Raw genomic sequence first — 14005 nt, 5'->3', positions numbered from 1 at the left:
AAAACCCACACCAAAAAAAGAAAGACAAAGTGACTATTAAAAGAGTCAGAACAAAACAGGTGCAGTGAACCAATTTTCATCTGTTAAGGTAATTTCCACTAACTTGGAAATTCACACACATTTTATGACAAAAACCCTAAATAATGATTTTAACAATTTTGCTTAGTTATTTCAGAATTAAGTCATAACAGAACTCAAACAGCTGCAAAAAGATTGTAAATCTATTACTAACCAAGGCCCAAAGGGCTGCTTTCAGCTGCTTAATTCCTTCCCACTTATCCAGCATTGGGGAATGAACAGTGTAACTTAGATCTGTAACAATATTCTGAAGAAGAAAAACAGAAGAAAAAAAATACTCAGTTGAAAATGAAAAGGAGGAGACCTCAGTAAAACAGGTTCTCTTGCAGTTTTAATAAAGGTAAAGTGCTAATTTAAAGTATGTACCCTAAAATAAAATAGTGGTAGTTCTAGCATAATAACCATAAATTAACAGCAATGGTAATGCAGGTAGATAATTTTAATGTTATCATCGACTGCATCAAGTTAATTCAGATTTTATAAAGATAACAGATTAATCAGATTAACATGCTACAATATATAAGCTTTCTCTTGAACTTTTTGACTATTATATAAAATTCATTACACCATCTTGCAAAACCACATTAAACTTCAATTTATTTGATCAGCTATGAATTGGCTCAGGGTTTGTTTTCTTAGCTCTTCAGGATATTAAAAAGAAGATTTTATTCCCTCACCTCCATGTTTTTATATGCATAAAAGGATAGGCATAGTTTTACTTTTCAATATACAATTCACTCACAGACTGAAAAAACTATTTCTATTGGTGAGTTGCTTTCCATTCTAAGTTTTTGCTAGCCATTTTAAGAAAAATGTTGCAAGGTATTTCTCTGATATTTCAGTGGTAAGGAAGAAATTTTATATGAGACTAGATGGCAAAGACTGTCTAAATACCATCACTTTTATAACATTTAAAAAGGGTTACAACACTCTTTAAAATCTTTCAAGTTATAAATAGTTAATATCCTCACCTGAGACTCCAATAAATGGCAGCCTGTTTTATGGTGCACCAGTTGGCCATAAAGGTGAACTGGCAGGTAGACATGTGGTCGTTGTAATCTGGTAGAAAGAGAAATCATACATTTCCCACGAATTCTGAAATATTCTTTTAAAATAAATTACGCTGCAATGTAATGCAATGAGTTACTCTTGATTTTTTTTTTCAGACAAAGAGGATTCTTTTGGAGAGTTTACCTTTGGTTGCTCCGACGAACATAGTTATCACCATCAATAGGTTTGCGATAAGTTGTAAGTGCTTCATTAAGTTGTTCTTCAATCAATTCAACATACTTTAAGTTATATTCCTAAAAGATGACAAAGGTTGACAAAATACATTTAGGTGGTTAATGTTTTTATAGTATGGTACTTTATAAGGAAGGAACAATTGAAGTGCTCTTTAAGGAAGGCTGAATTTCTTTATGATTTGAAGGTGAGGCTCACCGAAATTACTGCACTTCAAACATACAATGAGTTTGTGTAGAGTTGACAACTGATTTCATAATTATTTCAGTGAATTTGTTAAAAAAGGAAGGAAAGAAGAAAATACTTCACATCTGACTAACCCAGTTAATCTCAACAGACCATCACGCATTTCAGTATTCCTAGAGAAGTGACAACTCATAAGTTAGTAAACAAATTGCCTAAAATCCAACAGGAATGAGACCAAGCACTTATAATCAATTATAAAAACAAAATAACATATGAAGAGTTTTATTGTAGTCATGACTATGACGCATATTTCTTAATGGGTCTTCTGTTCCTATTTACTTCCTAACAGCATAAGCTAATTCTATCTTCATGAGATCTAGATTTAACTTTAATTAGTAACAATCAAGACCACTTGTTCTCAGGATACCCAACCCCCTGAGCTGGAAGACAGGGATGGGGAGCAGAATGAGGATCCCATAATGCAAGGGGAAATGGTTAGTGACCTGCTACACCACTTAGATAGATACACGCACAAGTCTGTGGGGCCGGATGGGATCTACCCAAGGGTACTGAGAGACCTGGCAGAAGTGCTCACCAAGCCACTTTCCATCATTTATCAGCAGTTCTGGCTAACTGGGGAGGGCCAAGTTTACTGGAAATTAGCAAATGTGATACTCGTCTACAAGAAGGGCTGGAAGGAGGATCCGGGGAACTACAGGCCTGTCAGTCTGACCTCGGTGCCAGGGAAGGTTATGGAGCAGATCATCTTGAGTGCCATTATGCGGCATGTACAGGATAACCAGGTGATCAGGCCCAGTCAGCATGGGTTCATGAAAGGCAGGTCCTGCTTGACTAACATGATCTCCTTCTATGACCAGGTGACCCTCTTAGTGGATGAGGGAAAGGCTGTGGATGTTCTCTACCTGGACTTTAGTAAAGCCTTTGACCCATTTCCCACAGCTTTCTCATGGAGAATCTGGCTGCTCATGGCTTGGATGGCTCTAATCATTGCTGGGTAAAAAACTGGCTGGATCACAGGGCCCAAAGAGTTGTGGTGAATGGAGCTTTACATCCAGTAGGTGGCTGGTCACAAGTGGTGTTCCCCAGGGCTCAGTATTGGGGCCAGTTCTGCTTAATATCTTTATCAATGGTCTGGACGAGGGGATCAAGCGCACCCACAGTAAGTTTGCAGACAACACCAAGTTGGGCAGGAGTGTTGATCTGCTTGAGAGTAGGAAGGCTCTACAGAGGGATCTGGACAGGCTAGATCGATGGGCCGAGGCCAATTGTATGAGAGTCAACAAGGCTAAGTGCCGGTTCCTGCACTTGGGTCACAACAACCCCAGGCAATGCTACAGGCTTGGCAAAGAGTGGCTGGAAAGCTGCCCAGCAGAAAAGGACCTGAGGGTACTGGTCAACAGCTGGTAGTGTGCCCAGGTGGCCAAGGCGGCCAACAGCATCCTGGCTTGTATCAGAAATAAGTGTGGCCAGCAGGACTAGGGAAGTGATTGTCGCCCTGTACTCAGCACTGGTGAGGCCGCACATTGAATACTGTGTTCAGTTTTGGGCCCCTCATTACAAGAAAGACACTGGGGTGCTGGAGCATGTCCAGAGAAGGGCAATGAAGCTGGTGAAGGGTCTAGAGAACAAGTCTTATGAGGAGAAGCTGAGGGAACTGGGGTTGTTTAGCCTGGAGAAGAGGAGGCTGAGGGGAGATCTTATTGCTCTCTACAACTACCTAAAAGGAGGTTGTAGCCAGGTGGGTGTTGGTCTTTCTCCCAAGTAGCAAGCAATAGGACAAGAGGAAATGGTCTCAAGTTGTGCCAGGGGAGGTTTAGATTGGATATTAGGAAAAATTTCTTCACCTAAAGGGTTATCAGTCCCTGGAACAGGCTGCCCAGGGAAGTGGTTGAGTCAGCATCCCTGGAGGTATTTAAAGTATGTGTACATGTGGTGCCTAGGGACATGGTTTAGTGGTGGACTTGGTAGTGTTAGGTTAACGGTTGGACTCGATCTTAAGGGTCTTTTCCAAACTAAGTGATTCTATGATTCTATAACCAGAGGTGACAGGCATCTTGAAAAGTAGTATTCCTTTCCACACTTCTCTAGATAAGACCTTGCACAACAACCTATTTTGAAAATTCACTAAGTCATTACACTCCTGAAGTATCTGCTTGAATATCAAAATTATATAAAAGGCCTGGGTAAATCAAAAGCATGCATGTACAGAGGAGCTGTGGAACTGTAAGTCCCTGTCAACCTTTTTCAGCAAAATCATATGTCAGCGAGGCAAAAAAATGTTTTGGCATTAGCAATACAGATATATCAACGTACAATATTTTAAATAATCTTTGACCTTCTAAACCTGTGTATTCACACCCTTCCTCCTCCTAATTTCAATAGAACACACACATTTTATTCTTAGTATTACCTTTTGCCACTTATCCATTTGTTTTGTAACATAACCTCTTTCATTTAGGTACGAAAATCCCTTTGGAATGGACAGAAATCTGTAAAGTAACATCAGACAGTCAGTACTCCACTTAAATAACATGATTTGAATAAAACCCAACACTTATTGTTTCCACAGTTTAAAGTCAAACAGCATATTCAACATTTACCTTAGGAGTAGAAGTAAACCTTTATCTCCAAGGTGAGAAAGAGCTGGTTTCATTTGGATAAGGGCATGAAGATTGGCCTAAAATAATTAAAAATGCATAAAGAATATCCAAGCACTATATAATTCTGTAAACTACAACAATTACAGCAGTCTGCCAGCAATAAGGCAGCAAGTTTTTCATAAAAGGAAGTATCAAACAGCACTAACCTCATTGTAATATTATCCAGTTTAAGCATCTTCTGTCATTAATATATATCCCTTTTACAAAAAGTATAATGATCGAAATAGCTGTAATAGTCTGAATTCATATTGAAAAGTAAGCATAATCCAAAAGTTTACATTTTCTTCTCATTAATACTGCAGTATTTTCAAGCAAAGGGTCCATAAACTATTATGAAGTCCATCAATGACAATCAAGAAAGGAAATCATCAGTAGCTTCTTGCATACTTTTACTTTGCTACTGGGGAAGGGGGCAGGGAACAGCTTAAAGAGTAGCATACCAATAAGAAGTTGAAGAGGGAAAGGATGCTCACCTTATCTTCACATGCCTCATCTAGAATATCAAGTGCCTCAGAAGAAATAGTTTTATTTTTATCATGTAACTGGGTCACCAGTAACTCAATCCCCCAGTTGCTGAAGAACTCTACATTTGCTCTCAGTAATACTCGTAAGTGTTTTGTTGCATACAATCTGCAGCTCTGCAAAAGGAAAATACTTTTTTGAATGGAAGGAAAATAGCTAATGTAGTTAATGATTTATCACTTTAAAAAATACATTTCAATTACCATATTTTATAGCAGGTAACTGCAATGCACACCTTAAAGCATTAAAACTACAGTTACTTGAGAGCTATTTTATCATCAAATGGGAAATTAGAGTCTGAGATCACAAGTAATCTGGTCACTGCAAGTCTCCTTGGAAAGCCCTTATCAATTAGTCATTCACTGTGATGGCACCACAGAAATTCACCAGGATACACAGGAGAAATACTTTGTAAATGACCAGTGCAATTGCATATACCTTCATGTATGTTAAAGTATTTTTCAAAACATTACAAGCAAATCTTAGAACCTCTGGGGAATTTATTTTAATAAATTTTAAATTGTTTCCCCAAAGTATCTGATCTTCAAAGCTTCTCAGAAACCCTTCTAAATATAAAAATGTTATTTTCTGTAATAAGACAGTTTCCCCAACACTTAGTTTACTACAACAAATTTCTCTAAGTGACAGCAGAATGAAGTACCTTGTCAGTTCCTGTACTGCTGTTCAAAACTTGCTGAATAAATATCACAAACTGATTAACATAATTTGTATTATAAATATTACACAGAAAATAGAAGCAAACAGGCTTAATGTACAAGAATTTGTTCTGGAGTAAGCATGGAACAACCCTGACAATGTATGCTTACTGGGAAAGTTATCTTTACTTAGACAAGCATAGTTATAAAAGACAAAATCAGGTGCCCAAATCTTTCTTCAGATCTTCAGTCCTTACATCTTTAAGGCTATGATAGCTATAACCAAGTAAATTTTCTATATGCTAAAAGTATAAATTATCTGTGTTGGAGATGCATGTGAATATCTGTACTCTAAGAGATAGGTGAATTGGTCCAGGTTGGACAGCGCTACCTAGGTTAACAATATCTTCTGGATTTGTTTTTATTTTTTCCCCTCCAGAAATACTTGGCAAGCGGGACTTGAAAGAAAATGGGAGTAGGAAATGTGAATATGCACAGTTCACTTCAAAAACCTTGTCTCATTATTTCAACTTCAAGTAGAAATATGCACATTTCTATTTATGCAATATACAGAGGCTTATTTTTTGGAGGGGAGGCGGGAATGACATACCACAAGTACAAACCTGCTGCACAACCATTTTGAAATGGCTTGCATCCTGTTAGTGGTATGCCTTGTATGTGGAATAGATGACTAGCAGCATACTTATGAAACATGAGAACAAAAGGCTGAATTATAGGCTGAAATGATCACTTGATCTAGATGTTAAGCTTACAGAAAACTAGAATTCAGTGTCATGTAGTTCAAGTGTTAAAATCTGTCTATAAAGAATCATTGTTACTGCTATAACTATACTGAATGGGATACAGAGAACAAAAGATAATAATCTTCACTTCCTGAAATACTTCCTGAACATGAATTAATCTATCCAGATAACTAGTGCAGAAATAGCACAATTTTTATTTTCTGTTTAGAGAAGGAAAAGATGAAGCAAAATCCTGGAATGTTTTTACCGAAAGGAAAACCAGTGTAGAGGATATCTGAAGAAACAGGCATTCCCCTCTTTCCCCCAAGCCTGAACTACATGAAAAATATAAATAAAACCCTGTACTATATCTGTCAGAAGATTCTTACCTTTAATAGTAAAGGTCTTTGTGATCCATAGAAGTGATGATGCAAGTCAGAAGTCACTATGCTCAGCTGATTACATAGAGCTCATCATAGATGCCAGCAGATATAGGATAAATCTACCTCTTAGCCATCCATGAAGATAAAAGGTTATTGTGTTGGTTTTGCGTGGCAAGGTTTTGGTAGCGGGGGGGCTACAGGGGTGGCTTCTGTGAGAAGCTGCTAGAAGCTTCCCCTGTGTCTGATAGAGCCAATGCCAGCCGGCTCCAAGATGGACCCGCCTCTGGCCAAGGCCAAGCCAATCAGCGCCTCTGTGATAACATATGTAAGAAAGACAAAAACAGTTAGAGAGCGCTTTTGCAGCCAGAGAGAGGAGTGAGAAGATGTAAGAACATCTGCAGACACCAAGGTCAGCGCAGAAGGAGGGGGAGGAGGTGCTCCAGGCACCGGAGCAAGATTCCCCTGCAGCCTGTGGTGAAGACCATGGTGAAGCAGGCTGTCCCCCTGCAGCCCATGGAGGGAGGATGAGGGGGTGTAGCGATTCCACCTGCAGCCCGTGGAGGACCCCACTCTGGAGCAGGTGGAGACACCTGAAGGAGGCTGTGGCCCCGTGGGAAGCCCGCGCTGGAGCAAGCTCCTGGCAGGACCTGTGGACCCATGGAGAGAGGAGCCCATGCCAGAGCAGGTTTGCTGACAGGACTTGTGACCCCGTGGGGGACCCCACGCTGGAGCAGTTTGCTCCTGAAGGTCTGCACCCCGTGGAGGAGACTCACGTTGGAGAAGGTCGTGAAGGACTGTCTCCCGTGAGAGGGACCCCATGCTGGAGCAGGGGAACGATGAGTCCTCCCCCTGAGGATGAAGAAGCGGCAGAAACACCGCGTGAGGAACTGACCGTAACCCCCACTCCCCGTCCCCCTGTGCCACTGAGGGGGGCGGAGGTTGAAGCCGGGAGTGAAGTTGAGCCCGGGAAGATGGGAGGGGTGGGGGGAGGTGTTTTTAAGATTTGGTTTTATTTCTCATTCCTCTACTCTGTTTTGCTTAGTAATAAATAAGATGAATTCCCTCTCTAAGTTCGGTCTGTTTTGCTCGTGATGATAATTAGAGAATGATCTCTCCCTGTCCTTATCTCGACCCGTAAGTTTTCTTTCATTGTACCTTTTCTCCCCTGTCTAATGAAAGAGGGGAGTGATAGAGCGGCTCTGGTGGGCACCTGGCCCTCAGCCAGGGTCAACCCACCACAGTTATGAACTGCAGCACTTGAGGACACAATGGCTACTCTGCTGTTTCTACCATGAGCTGGCAGAAAAGCAGCTGAGGCAGCATTAATTTGCTTCAGCATGAATGACCAAAGCACATCTTTAAGTACATTAAGATGTGCTTCTGCTTCACTGATCTGAAAAGATATTGCTCTGTAAATGTTTTTGTTGCATATAGTCACCCCCAAAAAAGCTACTCTCCCCTTCTAATGCTAAGCTGACTACAGAAATGACTTTTCCTTGTTCTGAGACACTCATTAGCAAATGGCTAACAAACCTGCTTCACAGCTCTGGATAGCTGTAAAAGGTGTATGAGACTACAACCTCAGTTAACCCACGAAAAAGAGCATCTTCAGCTCTTGAAATAAACAGATACTAAAAATAAGATATTTCATTTAAACATGTCTGAGGGAATTAAAATTTCTGAAGAGAAGCAGCCTTACTGGAAATGGTCTTTCTCCCTTATAAAACCACAGCTTTTTAGAAATTATGCCCATTTCAATTCATTTTTACTGCTTTTAAACATAATTCAAAAGCCAGAGGCAGTATACAGAATCAAAAAATTACCATTTGTCTTCTGGATTCTGAATTAATACAAACTGTTCCATAGGCATTTACTTACTATACAGGCTCCACTCATCCTACCAGGTCCTCATCAGAAGTCCTTGAAAAGGGAAGGTGGAAGGGCTTGCAAGTGCCTTATTTGAATTGAATTGCATGTTCATTTTAATCTTAGGATTTACTTGTCCAAGGTGACAGAACATCAGTTCTGGTAATATTAAAAAATATATTCTCCCTATGGGACAGAGCAGTGAGTGGTATAAACAGTGCTAAGTTTCAATTTTTTCCTATCATGCTTGCTAAATATGAAGGAGTAAGTCTTTATTTGCTGTTGACAATGCTGCTGTTTCAGAATTCCATAAACCATAAACCCCAGAAAATAGCAGATACCCTCCCCTAACATCTAAGCAGACTAACTTCCAAATTACTCATCAGTCAGCGGAACTGCCCATACAAATATCTGTCATTTCAATATTTCCATATTCTTTCTGGTATCTTACCCTCTCCAAAGTGACTACTATTTCCACCTGACATGAATATTTTAGTTTCTAGAAAAGACTTGTAGTTTTGCCAGTTACAGTAACTCAAAAATACCACTTATACCACTAAAGATACAGTTAATATCAGAATAATCAAAACATTTTATCCTTTGGATTAGCTTTTACGCTCTGATCTTCTATTGGGAGCACAAACCAAAACCACTAAACACAAACATTTTGTCCAAGAGATGATACTGGCAATATTCTGTACATCAAGCACTGCCAAAGGGTTCTTCGAAAGGTCAGCATTTTGCCTTTTTGTCAAGTAGTAGTCAATGAAATTTTCTCCTCAAAATCTCATCAGTTCCATTTCCACCATAAGAATGTATGCAGCTAGGCACATATAAAACAGGAAAAGAATTTCTTAAGGAAGTAAATAAATTTCATCCAAGTATGAAACCATCAGCAGTTGATGCAAATGTAGATTCATTATTGCTGGCTGAGACAGTCCATTCTATCTGTGCTTTTCTTCTTTTAGAACAAAAATACAAAATATTTCTTTACAAATTCCAAGCAGGTTAACTAATTCAGGAAACAAAACACTCTGAAGTGGTTTTAGCCATCCCTCAGGGTTCAATACATATCACGAAGCAAGGCTCTATTTAAGAGATTTAAACAGTAAAGTTTCCTTCTTTTCTAGTATACTGATAGTAAAAGATTAATTTACATCTGTGAAAAACAAACAAGATGTAATTTTTTTATATTTCTTAAATGTGTTATCATAAATATTTTTTTTTTAAAAGAAAATACTGAAGGGATTCTCATGGTACTGCAGGATACAAAAAACAGGATACAGTCTCATCCAATGCAACACTACACTTGAAATAGTAAAAATTAAGTCACAACAAATCTCAGCTATGAACTTTCCTAGAGATCACTATGGTTGGAGACCCGCTGTACCTGACTGCAAACCGATCTCTGATATTAAGGACTACTAACCCATATCAGCGCACATATTTTATAAATATAACTGTAACAGAATCACAGAATCATAGAGGCTGGAAGGGACCTCTGGAGATCTAGTAAAACCCCTTGCTAAAGCAGGATAACCTAGGCCAGGTTGCACAGGATCACGTCCAGGTGGGTTTTGAATATCTCCAGAGAAGGAGACTCCACAATCTCTCTGGGCAGCCTGTTCCAGTGCTCTGTCACCCTCAAAGGGAAGAAGTTTTTCCTCACATTCAGATGGAACTATGGAACTTCTCATATTCCAGTTTGTGCCCACTGCCCCTTGTCCTGTCACTGGGCACCACTGAAGAGAGTCTGGCCCCATCCTCTAGACATCCACCCTTTAGATATTTATAAGCATTGATGAGATCCCCTCTCAGTCTTCTCTTCTCCAGGCTACACAGACCCAGCTCTCTCAGCCTTTCCTCATAAGAGAGATGCTCCAGTCCCTTAATCATCCTTGTAACCCTCCACTGGACTCTCTCCAGTAGTTCCCTGTCTTTCTTGAACTGGGGAGCCCAGAACTGGACACAGTACTCCAGATGTGGCCTCACCAGGGCAGAGTAGAGGGGGAGGATAACCTCCCTCAACCTGCTGGCCACACTCTTCTTAATGCACCCCAGGATACCATTGGCCCTCCTGTCCACGAGGGCACATCATTGCTGGTTCATGCTTAACTTGTTGTCCACCAGGACTCCCAGGTCCTTCTCTGCAGTGCTGCTTCCCAGCAGGTCAACCCCTAACCTGTACTGGTGCGTGGGGTTATTCCTCCATAGGTGCAGGACCCTACACTTGCCCTTGTTGAATTTCATATCGTTCCTCTCTGCCCAATTCTCTAGTCTGTCCAGGTCTTTCTGAATAGCAGAATAGCCTTCTGGTGTATCAGCCACTCCTTCCAGTTTTGTATCATCAGCACACTTGCTGAGGGTACACTCTGTCCCCTCGTCCAGGTTACTGATGAATATGTTGAACAAGACTGGACCCAGTACTGACCCCTGGGGAACACCGCTAGCTACAGGCCTCCAACTAGACTCTGCGGCACTTATCACAACCCTCTGAGCCCTGCCATTCAGCCAGTTCTCAATCCACCTCACTGTCCACTCATTCGACCCACACTTCCTAAGCTTACCTATGAGGATGTTATGGGAGATGGTGTCAAAAGCATTGCTGAAGTCAAGGCAGACAACATCCACTGCTCTCCCCTCATCCACCCAGCCAGTCATGCCATCATAGAAGGCTATCAGATTGGTCAGGCATGATTTCCCCTTGGTGAATCCATGTTGACCACTCCTGATAACCACCTTCTCCTCCACGTGCTTAGAGATGACCTCCAGAATGAGCTGTTCCTTCACCTTTCCAGGGATGGAGTTGAGGCTGACTGGCCTGTAGTTTCCTGGGTCCTCCTCCTTCTTGCCCTTTTCGAGGACTGGAGTAACATTGGCTTTCCTCCAGTCCTCAGGCACCTCTCCTCTTCTCTATGACTTTTCAAAGATAATTGAGAGTGGCCTAGCAATAACATCTGCCAGCTCCCTCAGTACTCATGGGTGCATCCCATCAGGGCCCATGGATTTCTGGGTGTTGAGTTTGCCTAAATGATCTCTAACCCTATCCTCTTCCACCGCTTGAAGGTCTTCCTTTCTCCAGACTTTCTCTCCTACCTCCAGGGTCTCAGATTCCTGAGGGCTGTCCTTAGCAGTAAAGACTGAAGCAAAGAAGGCATTCAGTGACTCCACCTTCTCTGTATCTTCTGTCACCAAGGCACCCACCTCATTCAGCAGCAGGCCCACATTTTCCCTAGTCTTCCTTTTGCTGCTGATGTACTTGAAGAAGCCCTTCTTGTTGTCCTTGACATCCCTTGCCAGATTTAATTCCAAGTGGGCCTTAGCCTTCCTTGTTGCATCCCTGCAAACTCTGACTACATCCCTATATTCCTCCCAAGTGGCCAGTCCCTTCTTCCACATTCGGTAAACTTCCTTCTTCCTTTTGGGTTTTTTCCAGAAGCTCCTTGCTCATCCATGCAGCTCTCCTGCCTCCTTTGCTTGATTTCCTACTCTTCGGGATACACCGATCTTGAGCTAGGAAGAAGCGGTGCTTGAATATTGACCAGATCTCTTGGACTCCTCCTACCTTCTAGAGCCCTAACCCATGGGATTCTCCCAAGCAGGTCTTTGAAGAGGCCAAAGATCCCTCTCCTGAAGTCCAGGGTTGTAATCCTACTTATTGCCCTGCTCCTTCCATGAAGGATCCTGAATTCCACCATCTCATGGTCACTGCAGCCAAGGCTGCCCCCAACCTTCACATCCCCAACCAGTCCTTCTTTGTTTGTTAGTACCAGGTCCAGCAGCACCCCTCTCCTCGTGGGCTCCTCCACCACCTGTGTCAAAAAGTTGTCATCAATGCTCTGCAGGAACCTCCTGGACTGCGCATGCCTAGCTGTGTTGCCTTTCCAGCAAATATCAGGGTGGTGGAAGTCCCCCATGACAACCAGGGCCTGTGACTGTGAGGCTACTCCCAGCTGTCTGTAGAAGGCCTCATCGACTTCCTCTTCATGATCAGGTGGCCTGTAGTAAACACCCACAACAGTGTCACCCATATTAGCCTGCCCCTTAATCCTTACCCATAAGCTCTGGACTCGCTCTTCATCTGCCCCTAGGCGGAGGTCGATACATTTGAGTTGCTCTCTCACATAAAGAGCAACTCCACCACCTCGCCTTGCTGGCCTGTCTTTCCTAAAAAGTACATAGCCATCCATGACACCATTCCAGTCATGCGAGCTATCCCACCATGTCTCTGTAATTGCAACAAGTTCACGGCTCTGTGACTGCACACAGATCTCTAGTTCTTCCTGTTTATTCCCCGTGCTGCGTGCATTGGTGTACAGGCATTTCAGAGAGGTAATCGAGCATGGAGGTTTCCCTCGAGGGGTGCAAGAGGGTCCACCATAGCCACACACACCCTTGAGGTGGCTGGTCTTCTGCTTCTCATCTTGGGAGGCAGCTAAGGAACATTTGTTGCTGCTCTGGTTAGCCTGGCTTGTTTCCCAGTTGGATGCGATGGCATGAGCATTGCCACTTTGGACCCCACCCCCCAAGTCCTTTAGTTTAAATCCTGCCTCACCAAGTTGGCCAGCCTGCTGCCAAAGATTCCCTTTCCTCTTCTAGACAGGTGGATCCCATCCCTCTCTAACAGGCTATAGTCATCAAAGACTATCCTGTTGTCATAAAAGCCAAAACCCTCGCAACGGCACCAGTCACGTAGTCAGGAGTTGATATGCATTATAAGGTGGTAGTCAGTGGTAGGCAGCTGAGAAGACATATCCTAATAATTTCTATTCTTTTACATTTCAAGAGACTTGCAAAAATAGACAGTTACTTCATCTCTGCTGTTTCCCTAGACAGTGTTTCTAGATCCATGCATCAGTGAGAGACTGGGAAATAGAAACATTAGAACTCAGTAGCCATAGTCTACTAATATAGGCTGAAACCTTAAAACATCACGGATGTGAGAAGGTATGCGAGCTCCAAGTTTTGAGTTCTTAAGTTTCTGAGTCTGTATAATGTCTCTTAGCTTTCTCCAGGGAGTTCTATCTCGACATCTGTCAAGGTTTGGCATTAAATACTCGTGGTAATGCCAGTGAGGCCTATTAAAATTCAGACCATTATATCTAATTCTTTTCACAGAAAGCACTCACTTCCCCCCTGGTGGGATGAGGTGGGGGAGAATTGGAAGGGTAAAGGTGAGAAAACTTGTGGGTTGAGATAAGGACAGTTTAATAATTAAAAAGAAATTAAAAACAAGAGAAAGAAAAAAGAAAAAAAACCACACACACAAAAGACAAAGAGAGAAGAAAATAAAACCCAAGAAAAACAAGCAATGCCAAAGAAAACCACCAACCAACCAATGCCTAAGCCAGTTCCCAAGCAGCACCCTCCCCCCCCCCCCCCCAGTTTTATTGCTGAACATGACATCATATGGTCTGGAATATCACTCTGGTCAGTTCAGGTCAGCTGTCCCAGCTGTGTCGCCTCCCAACTTTTTGTGGACCCCCAACCTACTCACTGGCAGGGCAGTATGATGAGCTGAAAAGACCTTGATGCTGTGTGAGCACTGCTCAGCAGTAGCTGACACATTAGTGTGTTATCAACACTATTTTCAGCACAGAACCAAAACATAGCCCCATACAAGCTACTATGAAGAAATTTAACTCTAT

General features: G+C 42.0%; 1 protein-coding gene across 2 annotated transcripts in view; it reads right to left on the bottom strand.

Annotated features, from left to right (window-relative positions):
• The window catches only part of LOC142599146 (rapamycin-insensitive companion of mTOR-like), a 127015-nt gene that overhangs the window by 25281 nt on the left and 87729 nt on the right, over positions 1 to 14005 (bottom strand). For both annotated transcript variants that reach the window (XM_075738845.1, XM_075738846.1), the window contains 6 exons: positions 4661 to 4825; positions 4128 to 4204; positions 3938 to 4016; positions 1273 to 1382; positions 1050 to 1137; positions 233 to 325 (listed from right to left, as the gene is read on the bottom strand). In XM_075738845.1, the coding sequence (XP_075594960.1) occupies positions 233 to 325; positions 1050 to 1137; positions 1273 to 1382; positions 3938 to 4016; positions 4128 to 4204; positions 4661 to 4825 (612 nt within the window). The remainder of the gene's footprint in view (positions 1 to 232; positions 326 to 1049; positions 1138 to 1272; positions 1383 to 3937; positions 4017 to 4127; positions 4205 to 4660; positions 4826 to 14005) is intronic.

This window comes from Balearica regulorum, chromosome W (genome assembly GCF_011004875.1).
Source record: "Balearica regulorum gibbericeps isolate bBalReg1 chromosome W, bBalReg1.pri, whole genome shotgun sequence".
NCBI lineage: Eukaryota > Metazoa > Chordata > Aves > Gruiformes > Gruidae > Balearica > Balearica regulorum.
Note: the sequence above shows the minus strand (reverse complement) of the source record. Positions and strands in the feature narration are given on the sequence as shown.